This window comes from Simochromis diagramma, unplaced genomic scaffold (assembly GCF_900408965.1).
Source record: "Simochromis diagramma unplaced genomic scaffold, fSimDia1.1 OVJJ01000753.1, whole genome shotgun sequence".
In the NCBI taxonomy this organism is placed as follows: Eukaryota; Metazoa; Chordata; class Actinopteri; order Cichliformes; family Cichlidae; genus Simochromis; species Simochromis diagramma.
This window is the reverse complement of record NW_024387523.1, coordinates 4,897,027-4,916,252: the sequence shown is the minus strand read 5'-3', so window position 1 is coordinate 4,916,252 and position 19,226 is coordinate 4,897,027. Positions and strand designations below refer to the sequence as shown.

Sequence of the window (19,226 nt, the reverse complement as noted above, 5' to 3'; positions counted from 1 at the left end):
GAGGACTTTGATATGAGGGAACGGGAGGTTTTGAAGCATCGCCGTGATTTAGACTTGGTAGTGTACGCATATTTATGAAATCAAAAATAATATGCCGAGCCATACAGAATGTGAAAGAATGTGGTCATATAATAGCACACATATGTAATACTAATTGAAGTTGAACACCATTTAATTAACCTCAAATCCTTTAAGTACTAATAAATACTATCTGTCCTGTGTCTCCAAAGCTTGATAGTACAGATTACTATGAGACATAATTAAACTCTTTCTAGACTAGTCTACTTAGATTTTTCCAAAGATAGGAGATATTAAATCTAGCGCACAGGGACATGTGACATTGAGGCTGAAAGTTGTCAAATAATTTCTGCAACTTTCTGTTTGCACCAATTCAACCAGGCCAGGCTGCAGGTCTGGTATTTCAAAGAGGTTTACACAGAAGCTGGTGTCTGACTCAAAGTACTTTAATCTTCTTTCGTTGTCGTAACTGATGATCAGGAAAGAAAAAGAGCATATGGCAGTTTGCATACGTTGGAAGTAAACAATACTCTCCCAATCCGTCTATTTCTGGAGAGGAAACAACTTATGAGTCTTCACTGCTGTTGATGGGTCCTTTCATCTATTATCAGGGACACCAAGGAAAACAACAGCTTGTCTGTCACTGCTTATTCCACATTAAAGTTATTGTTGGTGCTTACAAGGTGGACAGAAACATAAGGGGTTACTTTATCTACATGACTGGCATACTATTTTGTGCGTGGAAAGCAAAAGGATGTGTGCCTTCCACATAATGTGACAACAAATAAGAGTAATAAGTGCAGTTATATCGCCACAGTGCAGTTAAGCATGCTATGTGAATTCCTTGTGAGATCTGAGAACTTGTGCTACAGTGTTTCGAGTGCTATACTTTTGTTTAGATACAGTGGAGCATTTCATTAACTTGGTTTAGCCTGTTAGCATTCCAGCATTTGCTAATTAGCACTTAAGAAAACACAGTAATTACACTTTTATCCAAAACAAAGCAGCTAATTTGAGGGGTCACAAGTGTAAATCTAATACTAAGACTTTCATCATTTCAGTTTTTAGTGCGCTTGAGGTGGCCTATATTTATTTTGGGAAAAACAAAATAATTCATTCAACTATATGGACACAGACCAAGTCATTGGACAACTTGAAGCTTGCTGTCAAGCCAGAATGTAGAGCAAACACGTTTGCAGCTAATCAGCCATAAAGCAATAAAAACTGAAATAACAGTCACCCCCAAAGCAGGTTTTATTTCCAGGTTTATTGTTTATTTTACTCTAGATTTGATTGATTTACAACATTATGCTGAAAGGAAAAAAGATCAGAAAATAGCAGCTGAGACCATAACTGGGCAAAATGTTTTAGTCAAATGAGGATTAGGGTCCTTTTTCTCATAGACTTCTATACAGCCACACTTTCATTCTGCCCATTCTGGCTTTTAAAATAAATATATATTTATGACACGCTGAGAGCTTATATCCAACTTTTATGCACAGTCTGTGGACTTGATGGATTTTTCAAAGGCATTAAAAACCTTTTGAAAATTTCACAGTTAAAGATCAAACTACAACTCCCTCGACAAATGCAAAGAAACATTCTTTTTTAAAATGTACCTAGCAGCCCTGAATTTTTCAAAACACTACGCATCAAAAGACATTAAACAGTCTGTACCCCCCCAAATAATATAAAAGATAATACATGTAACAGTTCAGTGTATTTAGCATTTGCTAGCAACTGGTCATTCAGCATGCTGCCACCTGCAATACTCACACAGCACCGTCACCCAAATCATCCCAGTAGTGAGAACACACTCCCCCTGACTATTTCAATTCTAAACTCACGTGTCTAACTCACAGACTTAATGGACAAACATGTAATATAAATATTAGCCATCAGTCACCTGTTTTCTTTTATTAATCCAAGCTTCTCTTACAGTTACCATGAGTCTGAAAACTGCTGACTCTGGCGCCCCTTAGCAGCAGTGTGATAGAAAACACTATGAAGACACTATGGCAGTGGTCCCCCAACCCCCGGGACACGGACTGGTACCAGTGAGTCGTTTGGTTCCGGGCTGCGACAGTTGAGGCTCGGGTGTGAAATTTATGGTTTTCAGGGTTTTTTTTATCGTTAACTTGGTTTCCCTGGGTCTTTTCCCGTGTTGTAGTTGTGTGTTTTCAAAGAAATATTTACACGTTACCATAGTGACCAGAGAGTATTAAGGGACAGAGAGGAGGATGTTACACTCAATTTGTTGGTCATTGTAGGAGGATGCTGCCAATAAAGTTAGGCAATTACACAGTGAATTCGCATTTATTATTATATTTGAAAAATACCCCAGTTTTTGTCTTGCTCGTATCATTTTATTTTGTTGTATTTATCCGCGCCACCTTAAAGGCAGGTCTGTGAAAATACTGTCTGACATTAAACCGGTCGGTGGCACAAAAAAGGTTGGGGACCGCTGCCATATGGCACTATGGAGACACAGAGAGTACAGATTTGCAAAGAAAAAGAGGAGTTGGAGTTGTTATATGCTTGAAATAACAGGAGATTAAATAATTAATAATTGAAAAATTAAAAATTGAAAAACAAAAACAATATATGCTATGCTATGATAGATAGTCTTACCCGGGTCAGCTCAGACTCTGAGACAGATCGGTGTGGCGGGGAGCGCCGCTGGTACCTAGGAGGGCTGACATCCTGATAGCTTGGGCTGTCGTCATCCAGCAGGACAGACCCCACGTCCACAGACTCTTCTTCCTCCTCCAGCTGTGACGTCATATTCTCCTGGCACATCTGGTGGTCGATGCCATTCTGGCTCAGGTTGCAGTGAACAGCTGAGTGTGTCAGAGGCAAACATTTCCAAGTGATTAGCAAAGGGTAACAGCAGACATTTGCCATAAATAGGACGAAAGTGTAGTATTGCAATTTTAACTGGAGGTGCTTTGCATTACGTTTGAATCACTTAGGTTCAGGTATGTACTCTAGCTAATAAATTAAGATTGCAGTTTTCTATAAATGGGCCTTTCAATGCTTGTGTAGTACACAAGAGTACTACATCATTTCTGTAATAGTATAACATCTTTTTTTAATGGTCTCTTTTTACAGTTCTCTTAAATGTTAGATTATTAGATTTCCTGGTGAAATTCCAAACTTTGAGCAACACATGTTGAATAACCCAGTCCTCACACACTGAACGCTACACTTCAGAAATTCCACAAGATGGCAGCAGAGAGTGACTTATGGTGAGTAAGCCAGTGAAAGTCTCAGTAGTTCATTGTAATGCAACCTGTCTCCTACTACCAGACAGTTCTTAATACAGTGGACTGTTTGCAGACAGTTATCCAAAATCTGTATTAGAGCATAAATGATAACAGCTTAGCTTTTTCCTGAAAAAGCTAAGTGTTATCTATTATTCACTAACATCAGAGAGACAAGTCCCAGAATGATTCTACATGATGAGAACAACCCAAATGTAAGGCACAAAAATATCTTCTGCAAACAAGAAGACGAGCAAGTAATGCAGGAGATGATGTGCCCCCACAGAGATAATCTGGAATTTACATAAACAGGCAGACATCCACAGAAGAACCATGGCAAGTTCTCCAAAAAGACAACTTAACTGAAAACTGTGAAAGCGCACAACAGCAAAGGAGTTGTCTCATACATCAGCAATTTAGTTTTTCTATCCTTAATGTAATGACCCTTCTATGAATCTCATACTCTTAAAAGTAAAGGAGACAAAGAGAATTTTGTTAGTGTGGAACTACCAGCAAAACCAGCGTTCAGGCATCCATAAGTTGAAAATTCCAACAAGTTCAAGCAGGCTACAAAGTCGAGCTCAGCTGCCGGCCTGGCAGATCAGATGATATCAGTGCCAGCACAGATCAGCTAGTCTCTCAGCAAACTGGCACATCTCATTACGTGTGTGCTATTGAGTCTTCTGTAGCCTGCCAACAGTTTCTGTAACAACTGCAAGCCGCTCAGCAACCCACCTGACTTCATGTCGACTCTGTTGTCACTGATGCCTGCTGTGCTAGATAATTTTGTTGCCATGCCACGAAATACAAATTACTCCAGACGGAAAGAAACATTTTCTTTTGACTTCAGTGGACCACACTAAATTTTTTCCATGTTACACTTGCCTAAGACTTTCAGTTTTTATGGAAAAATATTGCATAGTAAATTGGCGGACATTCTCAGCATAACCCATGAGTGGCTGAGCACTACAGCAGGAGAGTTTATCTTTAGCCAGAAAAGCCTTTTTTCTTCTGTTTTTTTCCCCCTCAAAAATCCTGCACAGTCGATTGCCTTGATAAGAAAACAACTGGAAATCTGTGTAAAAACTTGTGTTATGACTGCCACAAATTGGCATTCAAGGACATGTCTCAGGCAGATGACTTAAAAAAGAAAACAGCAAAAGCAATTCCTGTGAATCAATTTGCATGCATGTAAGAGATGAATGTTAATAGTCACATATTGGCAGAAGGCTTGTATTACTCTGGGTAAAACCGTATCGTACTACTCTGTCATTTCCTCCATGAAGGGCTTATTTTTAGTTGTGTTTTTCAGGAGGTGTCAGACTCGAACACTATTTTAGTCTCATCAGGCAGTGATGCAGGAGCAGAAGTGACAGCTAGCAGTGACTTGTTAGGTGTCACTAAAATAGGCCATTTGTCATCATAAAACCTGAGCACTTGTTCTAAAAACACCAGCGTCTCATTCATGTGGAATGGAAGTCAAAAACCCTTTTCATCACACCTGAAGTCTGCTTGGATAAAAGGTCAAAAAACATGTTTTTTCGAAAGCCGCACATTCGGCTTTACTTAAAGGTCTAAAAAGAGTAACAGAATGAACTTGAAAAAAGAAGAGGAAAAAAAAAGCACAACCGTGCAATGTGTCTCATATAATTGCCTGCAATAAATACATATTTGAATGTCCTTGATATCTCGGATAGACACATAGGCTTTGGGGAGGGTATAAAAGGATGACAGCTATCTACTGGCCAAACAAAAATGTCAGTCTGCTTGTTGGCAGACAAGCGCGGCCAGGAAAATTGCCAATTAGCGACTTATTTGAGACCACTGTCAGAGAGCAATTACAAGTCTGACACAGTTCAGACTCGACTGAAACAAAACAGCAACAATATCCGTGCTGCCATTCAACATACCAGCGGGGCCACCTACAGTAGATTTCACTTCTATAGTTCCTCCTCATACTGCAACATGCTATACATCTGGGAAATAGAGCGTGAACACATTTAAAATAAGGGAGAGAGTGCACTACATTTGTTCAAATATCTGACCTAGAATCACACCCTGTGTGTGTGTGTGTGTGTGTGTGTGTGTGTGTGTGTGTGTGTGTGTGTGTGTGTGTGTGTGTGTGTGTGTGTGTGTGTGTATATATATATATATATATATATCATGGCTAAAGCACTTCTGGGTGGATGCAAACTGCATTTCGTTGCCTTGTACTTGTGACATGTGCAATGACAATAAATTCTATTCTATTCTATTCTACTGTATGAAGTCACAATAAGATTCTTATTAATAATTTAAGTAACTTATATTTGGCAGTATAGCTCTCTTTATGTGCAACAGAAGAAAAGCTAGAGCCAGAGATGCAAAGAACAAAGCTGATACCACAGCTAACAACAGATCTAATATTTATTGAGCTGTACACAGAATGGAAAGAAAAAACTGGGGCAGGGGTGGTTTGCAAAGCAGCTTACAGATGATTATGCTCAATACATCGAATCCATTATATAGCTGTTGTGATGAGCCTGATGATAATTTGTTGTAATGTTAAAATAAAGGGTGCCACGCTGGAGGCGTTACTTCTAAAAAGTGAATTTGTACGCAATATAAAAGTGTCCTATCATGATACTGATGAGATATATATAATCTGCATTTATGTTGCTAGTGCACAAATCCAGACTGCTAGAAAGTTGTTACAGCTAAAGGTGGGAAAAAACCCCAACTTGAGGCAAAACCACCAGTACAAAGAGGAGACATGGCGGCTGAAGTGAAACCAAAAAGTAATCAACCGAGCATCTCACTAGTTAGACTCTACATGACAGGAGGACCAAGTGGTGGATGGAAATTAGTGATGCAGTTACATGGCTTTAATCAACTGCTTAAAAAGGTCTGAGCCAACATATAACATCTCAGGTGGAAGATATTAATCAATTCAAGTTCTATTATTTGATAGTAATGTGCAGGCTCTATAAAAGTTTCAAGGTTACATCACTTTACTTGTTAATATTATTGTTATTATTATTTACTTAAATGTTTGACATTTGGAAAACACTGACTAAGCTGCTTTTGGGTTTGCATTTGATGTATTGCACTATAATGCTGCTGCACCTTGTGGTAATGGATTCACACTGTGAATTAGGCAGTCTGTCATCAGTGACACTAGTTCATTGGAAAAGAAGGAAAAGGAAAAAGGTCGCTCATGTTGTTTGCACCAATAAGTAAATGCTCCTGCCTGCAAGCTGCAATGTCTGACTGGATGTTATTTAGTATTTGTTTTTCCTTATATCGACCGAAAAATAATTATTGGAGATTTTCTTGAAATGTTGTGATATCATTTTGCTATACCAACCACCTGTAATTAAAATAATTAAAATCTTTAATTTGTGATTTAATCCCTACATTAGGAATCATTGGAGTGAGTTACCTATTCTAAAGCAAGATGAACCATGCCTTAAATAGCCTTAAAATAATACGCGTGCTGTGATACGTCACCGTTAACTACCTCTGCTACTTTTATGATTTAAATTTTGTTTAAGCAAAGCTTTTAATATATAACTATATATGAACTATTCCTCTCCCACATGCCTCTTTTCTTACTTGTGTTTTTTGATACCTGTACTCAAAGTGTGAGGCATTCTACTGATTGCTTAAGGATCACTCTACACTTGGTTAACACACTGACCGACTCTTTGTGTGACATCTTTAACCAGCTTTCTTCGTTTTCTAATAGGACAAAAGGCAAGTTGCTCTAAAATATGCCACATTAACTAACAAGGCTTACTTATAGATGGATGGACTACAAACGCCGATCAGGTGTAATATTATGAGGCTAATATTCTGTTGGTCTCCTTTTCGGTGCCAAAACGGCCCGGACCCACTAAGGCGCGGACTCCACTTGACCACTTGAAGCTGTGCTGTGGAATCTGGTACCAAATTGTCACCAACAGATCCTTGAAGTCTTGTGAGTTCCGAGGTGGGGCCTCCATGGATCAGATTTGTTTGTCCAGCACATCCCACAGATGCTGAGCGTATGAACCACGTGCATCGGTGAGCCTTGGCCACCCGTGACACTATCACTGGTTCGCCACTCTTTCTGACTTCGACCACCTTCGATAGATTCTAAACACTGCAGACTGGGAACACCCTACAAGAGCTGCAGTGTTGGAGATGCTCTGAAACAGCCATCTAGGCACCACAGTTTAGTCCTTATTAAACTCACTCAAATCCTTACAATTGTCCATTTCTCTTACTTTAAACACATCAATATTGAGGACAAAACGTCCACTTGCTCCCTAATATATCCCACCCATTAACAGGTGCCATGATGAAGAGATAATCAGTGTTGTTCACCTGTCAGCGGTCATTATGTTATGTTGTGTATTACTACTTTAAAGAAAAATGTCAAACATGACACAGCTATAGTCCTGCTGTTTGATTCCTGATTAAAGAACAGAGCCCCGTGAAGCCCCATTTAAACCATACAAAGATCATACATGAGCGGGCCATGTTTTAAACAAAGCCGAATTGAGATGCGTGGCACGATGCATTGCTCCCTCTCACTGCCTCTTTATTCTCTCCTCCCAGCTCACTCCTTCCCCTTCCCCTCCTCACCCTGACTAAATTCATGACTGGTGTGCAACCACTCTGGAGGAGAAATGAATTATACATCCTCTGCTAAGAGCATCTGAACAATGGTACAAGTAGACTAAATGGATGGACGAGTGAGAAGATGGTGAGAGGAGTTAGGCAAAGGGGGAGGACCACAGCAAACAGAGAAAGGACAGCCGCACTGGCCTGTCATCGTTTCTGTGGAAGAAGGGTGAGTGGATAGAGGGCTAAAAGATAGATTTTCTTTTCTCTCTCTCTCTTTTTTTTTTTAAAATAGCAACAGTTGCTATAAATAGCACCATTACATTCTTCCCTCTCTCCTCGCTGACATGCGCCGTGAAAGCTTTGCGAGGGAAGAGAGATAGATGAGGGAGGATATCCGCCTCCATTCTCCCACTCCGTTCTTTTTCTATCAATGGAACTCGGTGTTGGGAAATGAGGAGAGAAAATGAATGGAGCACACTTACGTAGAATTGTTACCGAAAACTGCCATCGCTTCAAAGCCAAATGCATTTCTATTAGAGGAGGATAAAGTAAGAATTAGATTAGCCTTACGTAACTCTGGTTCTCTTAATTACTGTACATGACTTTTAAACGAGCAGCCATTATCAATTGAATCTGAAAAGGACCAACCAGCAGGAATCTGTTTGTATGCCTGCCATGAAAAACTGTAGGCACACTGAATAAACTGACTGCTATAATAAGAATTAAGGGTTTTGGACTTGACAAGTTCATGCCGACAAAAAATATATACAGTGATTCAGATCATCAAACAAAGATTAGACACAGATAACCTGATAAGCACAAAATGCACTGATTTCATATTTTAAGGGAAAGAACATTCAAACTCTTCTGGCCCTATGTGAGAAAGTAATTGCTCACTAAACCTAATAACTGCTTGTGTACAGTTGGCAACTGCAATCGAGCGCTGGCAATGAGTCTTTCACATCACTGTGGAGCAACCTTGGCCCACTCTTCCTTGCAGAACTGTTTTAATTTAGCCACATTGGAGGGTTTATGAGCATGAACAGCCCATTTAAGGTCATGCCAAAGCATCCCAATCAGAGGTCTTTGACTTTGACTGGGCTGCTTTGAGCCATTCGAGTGGACTTGCTGGTGTGTTTTTGGATCATTGTCCAAGCACTTGAGCTTCAGAGCACAAACTCATGGCTGAACAGTCTCCTTTAGGATTTTCTGGTGAAAGCAAAATTCATGGTTCCATTAAATTTGGCAAGTCATCCAGGCCCTGCAGCAGCAAAGCACCCCCAGACTATCACACTACCACCACCATGTTTGACTGTTGATATGATGTTCTCTTTATGAAATGTTGTTGTAGTTTTACAACAGATCTAATGGGACTCAAAACCTTCAAAAAGCTAAACTTTTTCTCATCATTTCACAAAATGTTGTGGATATTCAAGATGTTTTTGTGACACAGGACTTAGTATCCTTTTTGGTCACCAGTGGTTTTCTTATTGGAACTCTCCCATTTGGGCCCAGTCATTTTATTTTTGTTGAATACTGAACACTGACTTTGTGAGGCCTGCAGTTCTTTAGATGTTGTTCTGGGGACTTTTGTGACCTCCTGGATTAATCATCAGTGCAGTCTTGGAGTCATTATATTCCTGAGAAGGTTTAAAAATGGCTTAGAAATGTCTTTGCAATCACTTCCTCACTGATGTATGTCAATGATTTTGTTTCACTTCACACTTTTGAGATCGTTTACCCTGCTTCACTTTGTCAGACAGCTTCTATTTAAGTGATTTCTTGATTCAACAGGTCTGCCAGTAATCAGGCCAAGGCGTGGCTAGCATATGCATATGGAGTTTTGTATGCATTTTTTTCCCTTAGCATTTATTTAGTATAGAAGGCTTTTCGGGGCTGTTTGCAGAGAAGCCCAGTCATGTCATATTTGACCAGAGATAGTCAGGATCTTTGTATTCTCAGACTGTGCACTCCTGAAGAGACAGGCAGCTGTGTCCTATCTTTGCCAGAAACTGAAGTCCAACTTCAGTGACCGCAGGGTAACCCCTCTCAGGCAGAAGTTCACAGACGTTGAAAAACTGGGATTCATAATTGAAAGAAATGACAACTGCAACAGCTGCAGCTTTTGTTCCATTTTAAATTTGGATCTACTGTTTTCAGTGTAATAGCAAAAAAAAAAAAAAAAGTCAAACAGTCTTTTTAAGTTTAATAAGTGTTTTACATCAATGTGGAGTCCTGTTCACATCCCCTCATACTTAAAAAAAAAAAAAAAAGCATCTTGGTGACACTGCTGATACGTTGGCCATGAATTGGCTCCTCTGCAGCACTATAGTGTTAAAGGTGCAACAAGCCAAATTTAGAACTACTCAATATTGCATCAGAGTACCAGTGAACACTGAGATTTGACACACCTCTTGAAATTCTACAGTAGAGCGTCAGCGCTGCAGTCCATGACTTCAAAGTTAGGTGATGTAACAAGACAGTAACCCAGACCACACCAGTAAATCAACAAGAAGTCATTCAGAATTCCCAGCGCTTTCCTTAACATTACTGAGATCCCATGGTATGACCTAAATCAGGACATCCTACAAATATCAACGAACTGAAACAGTTATGTCAGGTCCAAAAATAGCTTCTTATTTGAGTAAAGTCCCTGAGGCTGCTATAAAATGTCTAATAGAAGTTTTTGCTGCTAGAGCTGGTACAAAGAGTTACTAGATTCACATATTAACTTTCCTTTTTCAGCATTGTGAGTTATTACTAGGTGTATTCAATAAAGACGGAAATGACTAAAGTTAGTGTTTTGTTAGCTCAAATAATGTTTGAATAGCCTACAACTATGAATAAGATGAAGATCAGAATATTTTTGTACCTTCTTGAAAATATATTTTGTGTGTATATAACAGTTAAAGTAAGCACAGTGTGGAAAACCAGTTTAAATAAAAAGCACTCAAGAAATTTATTGATGGTTGCAAATGTCACCAACTGCAGTTTAATAGAGAGTATTGGAGATCTCATGGAAGATTAGATATATCTAATGGGTAAGTTTGAATGTATTTATTAAGTGAATATTTAATATTTTACTGCATTGGAAAGTTATTGGGTAAGATTTTAATTGATTAGTGTGATGCTTAATAGATAGGACATTGTCTGTAGCTGTAATACAATCTGAAATGGTGTAATATTACATACAGTACTTTGCAAAAGAGCAATAGTTATTCAGGCTTTTATCTTTCACATTCTTTCTTTGGATGTTGTCCCCTTTCACTCATTTTTAGTCGAATCCTTATACCGATCCATTTTCAGAGATATATTTTTGGTTTCTTAAGCCACTTAACTCTGACCATTCAAATATAAAAAGGGCACCGAACTCAAGGGACGTACCAGACAATTTAGAAAACAACCCATTTTGAATTATATCATCAGACACTTTGTTGCAAGAAGCCTAACGCAAAAACACAATTTGTTCCCATTTCTTTAGATGAATCTATGAAAACTTCCAAAGATGGCAAAATATAACAAAAATAATGCAAAAATAACCTTATTTTTGCACTTAACTGTGATTCCCAGGAAGCTATTGGCCTAAAACATGGCATATCCTGGCATGCTGTACAGTCTGCTGTAAAAATTTTAGGAAAATGGACAAGTGGAGGAAAAAATAAGAAGTGGCAGACCTTAAAAACTATCTACAGCAGATAAACCGTATCTCAAAGTCATGTCCTTAATAAATGGGGAAAAGTGTACAACGAAGACCAGACAGAACCTGAGAGACACATGTGATGCATCATCAGTTCATCCATATACTGTTCACTGAAGCTCAAAAAAAGTGGAAGGTTGGGAAAGGAAATGGCGAGAAAAGACCGAGATATGCCAAATTACACAAGAACTGGACTGAAAATCTGGGACAACACATCTTATGGACTCATTAACCCAACTTAGAAATTTGTGGTGTAGAGTCGACCATCATCGTCAGAGGTCAGGAGAGATGTACAATAATGACTCTCTACAGCCATCTGTAAAACATGCTGTTATGGTTTGGGGCTGGATTCCAGCCTGTGGTGTTGGGGATCTTTTCAAAACTGATAGAATAATGAACACAGAAAACTATTCAATTCAATTCAGTCTTACTTACAGTATAAAGCACCAAAACACAGCAACAGGCGCTTCAAGGCACTTTAAACTGTAAGGTAAAGACATTCCAGTAATACACAGAAACCCCAACAATCAGACGACCACTTATAATCAGTCACTTGGTGACAGTGGGAAGGAAAAACTCCCTTTTAACAAGGGGCCATCATCTTCTGCAGCTGGTTGGGAGTGAGGAGAGAAAGACAAAAAGACAAATGTCTAAATACTGACTTCCATTAGAAACATTATGCTGTATTTCCATTTATGTTCGCACCATTCAGTAAAACACCGTATTCCCATTGTCCTACCAATTTATAAAAAAACGAGCGGTAGCTTAAGACTTGAACAGGACTGTATGTTGCATATTTACCCACTTAAACAACTGTGTAAATGGCATTCTTGTGCACTTAACGTTCAGACTCTTCCAAGGGTTTGGGTATTTTATGTTCAGAATTAAATTGGAGATATTTAAATATAAATGCAGTCCCCCAGCCCACTGCATCAGCTGTACAACGTGGTTGTAGCCTGACATTTATGGTTTCTCTTCAGCAATAAAAGCTTTCAATAAATCTAATGACTGAATGACCAAGTGAATTCCTATAATTGAACACTTAACTGAGCTAACAGAGGGTGAGATGATTTAAATATGTACCGAGGCCGATGTGTTTCCCTATCTCCCCATAAAACTACACCCATGCAAGAAACCCAGTGGAAAGAAAAAGCACATTTCCAAGAGGGGAAATGGAAGAAGCCAGACAGCAAATTTCTGCACTAACTTTAGAGCCAGTGTTTCACAGCACGAGCTGGTTCAAAGTGAAACCAGTAGTGGGTCCATAATCAAAAGTGATGTTTGTTCTGTGTGGGCGCTCAGGCTCATAGTGATCTCTTTCTCTTTGGCTGACTCCCAGGGTGTAGCAGAATGAAATGTTTGTGAATAGAATCAACTGTTATGACCCAGAAACAAAGCCTAGAGAAAGAGGCCAGGGCGAGCCAGATGACTGGAGACTGTACAAACTGCTGCTTTGAGACCTTGAGTTTGTTCTTTTCCTGCTTCCAGAACTTTTAGTGAAACAAGTTAATATGTAATAAGCTAACAGTCATGTACACAGGACAGGAAGGACGTGGGTGCCTTCATTCCAGAGCAATTGCGCCAGCAGACACTCTAGGGGAATTTGAAGAGGTTTTCTGGCACCCAAACTAGCAGGATGTAGAGAACATGGCATTTCAGTCAACTGCGCAGCTGTGACTCTTTTTATATGTTAACGGTAGCTTAGAGCTGAATCAGAAATCAGTCTCTGTCACATGGCTGGAAACATGCAAAACTCTACATCTAAAATAACTAAGGCATTTGGGAGTAAATGTGCGGATTTGCACATATTTTCCAGGCACATCGTCAGTTGCCCCCATCTGTTATCTCTCTCCTGTTAGCTCCCACACGTTCATGTGTGCCCAGGCGAACACTGCATGCATTCAGAGTGATGTGCAGACGTTACACAACCCTGCATGTATATATGCAGACAAAGACGTACGCACAAGCTGTGAAGACACCTTCCAAACACTGTGCGCGTTTGTAATTCTCGCCCAGTCTGCTCGGAGAAAGTGAGCAAACCTAGCAAATCTACTTGTGGTGTCCATCCTCTGCTTTCCAAATTAGAAAAGAAAATGTGAGAAGAGTGTGTAAACGTGTGAGAGGAGTGTGTCTGCTCAGTTGTCTGCCCCCGAGGACCTTGGAAAGAGCATCTCCATCAGTCAGGGACAGCAGACAGTTATATCCTTGTTACATGCTAACTAAAGTACTAATTAGAATGTATCTGAAAACTAGAAGGCGACAGGAAATGAACCTCATGGCCTCCGGTATCGGATGTTCTGGACAGGAGCCTGTAGAATAAGCTCGCTGCCCAGAGAGACAAAAGAAAGTTACATGTACGTGATCGCTTTACTTATTCTTTTGCAAAGCTCTTTAAGATTAAAAAGGATTTCAAAGGCTCTTCTATCAGAATTAAACAAGATCAAGATATTCTTTGAGTTTGACAACCATATGTACAATTTAAGCATTTTCTACTCAGTAACAAAATTTAATTGGCAGTGTTTAATAAGAGACTGCAGCAAGTTTGTTAAAAGTATTTAAAGTGCCTTACAGAAGAGGTGCTGCTGCTTTGAGTAGAAGGAGAACACATGGTTATGTAAACCATTTGCTCTGTGGTATTTGACTTCAAGCTGTGCACAGTTTAGGTTTTTATGCTTCTGAACACTGAAAAAGTAGGGCACCCTTCTTTTACACTAACTGATCCATGAGTTATTAATACACCTACTGTTAAAGCCTTCCCCGGCTACATTAACATTCATGAGCTGCCTCTGCAATCTGGGACTCAGGTGAGCTCAGGTAACAGTCACAGAACATGACGTTCAGTGGGTCAGCTCTGTTGTTGTCATCACCAGATTTGAAGTCAAACATGCCCCTTTTCTGCACACTTGAAATCGAATCAGCTCACTTAAGTTTTTGTGGCAGAAGAAACAAAAAAAACTAGTGGAGTGGTCTACAATATTTGAGGAGTCCAAATATAAATGCTCGCTTTAATTTTTATTTCACGAAAAGACAAAAATGTGATGATAAAGTCAAAACTGTGCCCATGCCACAAACAACTACCCACTATCTCTATCGGAAGATCAGCTCTTTCTGCAAGCATCATGACAATATGCTTAACTCTGTTACACAATAATGCACAACCCTGGACCCCGGTTGATGTTAATGCCGAGTGCATGCCGACCAACAACAAGCCGCTAGAGCCTGACCTTCAACAGGTAGCAAAATCAATGATCAGCAGTTAGACCTGCAGCATCCAAAAGGATCGCTGTGCGCACGAGATTTTTCTGTAAAGTGCTGCGATGTGCTTTTGCCAACTTTTTGTCAGTTTGTTAATACTCCTGTGCCTTCATTAGAACAGAGATTTGTGCCAGTGTGTACACAGGTGGCCTAAGGCTCATATTGTTAAACCTCAAATATGCAACAGTGCATCAGAAGCAGAGTATTGCTAAAGTAATGCAAAAGTAATATGCCCCATGGTGCAATGCATTTTACATTTTACATACATACATGTTTGTTTTTCCCGTTTGTGAGCAGGTAGGTGCGCCAAGGATTAAGATCAGGCTGACTGTGCATGGAAACACGAGCACGGAATGTTACATTCAGGTTCAGTGGCTTCAGTGATTCGGTTAAGCAGTAAAAAGTTATAATATGTAAGATTTCCACATTTATATGTCAGTGATTTTCTTTTAGTTAGCAACAGTGCTGTCCCCAAGAAGCTATCAGGTTATGGGCTCCTTTGATCACAAAATACTGTTTATACATTTTTCCGGAGATGACTCGGGAGGGTTTCAGGAGGAGGGCCGGTTACAGAAAAAAGTTGGTAAATCCTGCAATAAAGTCATTAAATCGGACACAGTAACCAGAGTGGAGAATGAGCTTCCAAGCTTAAATTGTAGCTACATATGTCCACATTTTATAAAAGAATATCAGAATACTCTGATATGAAAAATTGAACATCCATGCAACAAAAACAAAACAAAAAAAAAATATTTGGGGATTTCCCTAATAGCAATCAACATTTCATTAGTAACCTGTGGCTGTTTAATTAGACTGAAATGACACAATATGAACACATCTTAAACAATTAGAGCACAATAATTAAGGATTTTTAAGATTGATGCAGATATTTTCATCCGTATATCCATTTTCTCCCACATATCCAATTCAGGATTGTGGTGGCGCTGGAACTTATCCCAGGGTAAAAGGCGTGGTAGACCCTGGACAGGTTGCCATTCTGTCGGCAGGCTAACTTAGACACACACAAAATCCACACAGAAAGGCACCAGCCAGGTGGTGGATTCAAATTCTTCTTGCTGTGAGGCAACAGTGCTAACGACTGTTCCACGGTGCTGCTCCAGTACTGATTTTATTTTTTCCCTTTCAGACACACGAAACATTGGTTAGTAAGGAGTTAGTTAAGAGTTCTTACTGGGGAAAATATGACAATGGAGTTGAATTACTTGTTTACGCTCTAAACATTAACACTAATTACAGTTGCAGAGTGCCCTCTGTTGGACAAACTATGTAATATCAACACTCCTAACATGGTTGAAGGGTGTTTCTCATATCTATTCCTTATTTCTTAAATTTATCAGTCATTTTAATGCAAATATATCGAAAATATTGTCTTATTTTCTGGGGGAGCCCAGAGATCAATTAACAGACGTCCATAAGCAGCGGTGAGGTCAACAACTACGCTACTTCGTGATTTCATTTCAATATGCTTTTTGTTATTTTTGTGATCAAGAGAGCCCCATGCAGCTTAATTTATAAACTGTGCATTTAATACGTAGAAAGCAAAGAGAGAATCTCACTACTCTGAAATGATTAGATGGGATTTTAAACAGGATACTCAGATGACTAAGTCAGCCTTAAAAGAAGCTTTTTGGAATCGTTGCCATTAATTTTGCTCATGCACACTCATAAGGCTGTGGTTATGTTCATATGTCAGCTGCTGAGACAATGAGGATTGACTGCATGACTAACTATCAAAGTGAAACCATGTAATGAGTTAGCCAGCCAGCTAGACTCTACGGGCTCTTAATTCACCCTGACATCCCATCAAAAGTTAACTGCATTCAAACTTCATAGACTGCCCTCTACAACCCCAGGGCTCCATCAGCCATGGCTGCTTGGGACTGTGTCAAGCAGGCGCAGATGTGCTCAGCTTTGAATATTTCTTAGGTGCAGAGTGTGAGGGAGGATAAAAAGAGAGAGAGAATGATGGATTGAGAGACGGTGGAAAAAAAAAAAGTTGGACGGAGACTTAAAGTAAAAATCCGAAAGACAGACACAATGAGTCAAGTGAGACAGAGCTGGAAAGAAAAAGACAGACCAAACTGACCCACTTTGCAAATACATATGAGCTAAATATAACTGCTTTTCACTTTGGCTTGCTGTGATGCTGCTTTATGCCTGTATCCCAGGCATAAAGCTGTTAGCATGCTCTGCTTCAAAGGCAGACAGTAAAAGGGTGAAAAAATAGAGTGTCTTAATTTAGAACTGAGTAACAACTATTAATATTTAATGAAACTCAAACTTCCTCCATTTGCCCAAAACAACAGAAACTATTACATATTAATATCAAAAGTTTTTGACTCAAATCTCATCAGTTACCAGGTACGGTATACAAGACATGCTTTGAACCTTTCACTTGTTTTATTTGAAGAAGTTTGAAGCTGCTTTACCAATATAGCAATCCTAGACATCTTATATGTTTATATGTGTAATATATTTCAATATCAACTAGCTTTTACTGCCTTAAGATACACGTAATGCTTACAATGCAGAGTCATGATTCGGTATCACAGTGTCACTCCAAAAAGCAGAATTCATATTGAGACACAAACTGTTTACATTCTTCTGCTTTAAGGAGGGACCGGCTGATTAAACAGCCATCGGGCATGATGTGACCAATGCAATTTCTCCATTAGTTCCAGTCATATTCGATCAAGCCATGGTTGGTCAACCAACATGGTAATGAAAGAAACCCAACACTACAGCTCTGTGTGGCCATATGTTAACTTGACAGAATGACTGTATGTAGGCCTCACGCGGCACTCATACAGTTTAAGTCTGTCCTTCTGATTCTATGGTACAACACCACCTCTACCCACCTTTGCCAAACACTTTGACAGCCTGATGTTCATATCCACTTCCCTGGAGCCTATCCCAGCTGGGCACAACCTGGACAGGTCGCCAGTCTGTCGCAGGGCTAACACATAGACAGGAGACAACCAGCCACACTCACATTCACTCCTGCTTTCACATCTATGGGCAATTTAGAGTTTCCAATTAACCTACTAACCCCACCAACTGCATGTCTTTGGACTGTGGGAGGAAGCCGTAGTACCCGGGGAGAACCCACGCAAACACGGGGAGAACATGCAAACTCCACACAGAGAGACCCCGGCCTGATGGTGGAATTGAACTCACGACTTTCTTGCTATGAGGCAACAGTGCTAACCACTGGATTTTAGTCCTTTAATTGATAATTATAGGATATTATATCTAACCTATTTAAAAAAAACAATTTGAATTTCCCATTGTAAGGCACATCTAAAAGTGCTCCCCTGATGTTTTCAGCAATGAGCTCATTGTACCCCAGCACACTGCTGTTCTTCAACGGCCTGATTAAATTAGTAGTGTTCTAATTAGCTCTGTTGCCACCCCCCTGCAAAACACTTCAACTGAATTACAATTAACATTTTGTCCATTTTTGGCCTTCACTGTGGAGTACTTCTGTAAGTGGAGGATGCGTTTCTGTTACCATCTGCCTTTGCTCACATAGTTTAACAGGGTACTTCTGAAAGTACAACTACTAGAAAAGTTGCATTTTAAAAATGTAATTTTACAGTTATCCATCTTGTTATGGGCCATATTCACACACACTTCCTAACTGAACCAAAGCTCCTGTTTATTCCACCTTAAGAGAACTTTAAAGAATCAGCTTCACAGCACTAAAAACGCCACATAACGATTTTCTTCACCTGACAATGACTCTCCATCTGTGCCCACTATATCATCAGTGACACCCAAACTCTCAGATCAGCAGCTTCAATCAGTCAGCAGAATGGAGCGCAGATGACTTCATGGTCACCAGGGACTGAAGCTGACACAAAGCCAAGTTTTTGCACTTGACACACTGGGGTGCCAAATATTCACAAAAAGCAGAAAGGGCATCCTTTTGGAAAGAGACGAGAAGTGCACAAAGGGCCGGGAGCGCTTTGCAAGGATGAAATAAGCAAAGAATGACTGGAACATTCAGCAAAATTTGTCTCCTCCCCTGGGCTTAATTTCCCTGATGGTCACACTTCATAAAGGTCGATAAAGTTACTGTATACAGTAAATTTTGTTCTGCCCTGTTTTGCGGTACGGACAAGAACCCATGCAATCAGCCAGGTATTTTTACAATGCATTTTTAAGAATGCCTTCACAGAGGTTAGACAGAAGCTATCTGCATAAAACAACATTATTGTCTTCATTAATTTGCATATTCATCGCTTCTAAATGTGGAAAATTTACACTTTTTCTCCCTTTCATCGCTATAATTCTTAGAACAGAATTAGCATATGGCTCATGATTCAAGTTGATTGAGCTGTACCATGAAGCATCCCGAGGCTACAGATGACACTTTAAAC

The 19,226-nt window shown here is 39.7% G+C and overlaps 1 protein-coding gene across 3 annotated transcripts in view; it reads right to left on the bottom strand.

The window, feature by feature from the left end:
- Positions 1 to 19,226, bottom strand: part of samd12 (sterile alpha motif domain containing 12) — a 127,104-nt gene that overhangs the window by 98,851 nt on the left and 9,027 nt on the right. For all 3 annotated transcript variants that reach the window (XM_040019975.1, XM_040019973.1, XM_040019972.1), the window contains exon 2: positions 2,650 to 2,858. In XM_040019975.1, the coding sequence (XP_039875909.1) occupies positions 2,650 to 2,858 (209 nt within the window). The remainder of the gene's footprint in view (positions 1 to 2,649; positions 2,859 to 19,226) is intronic.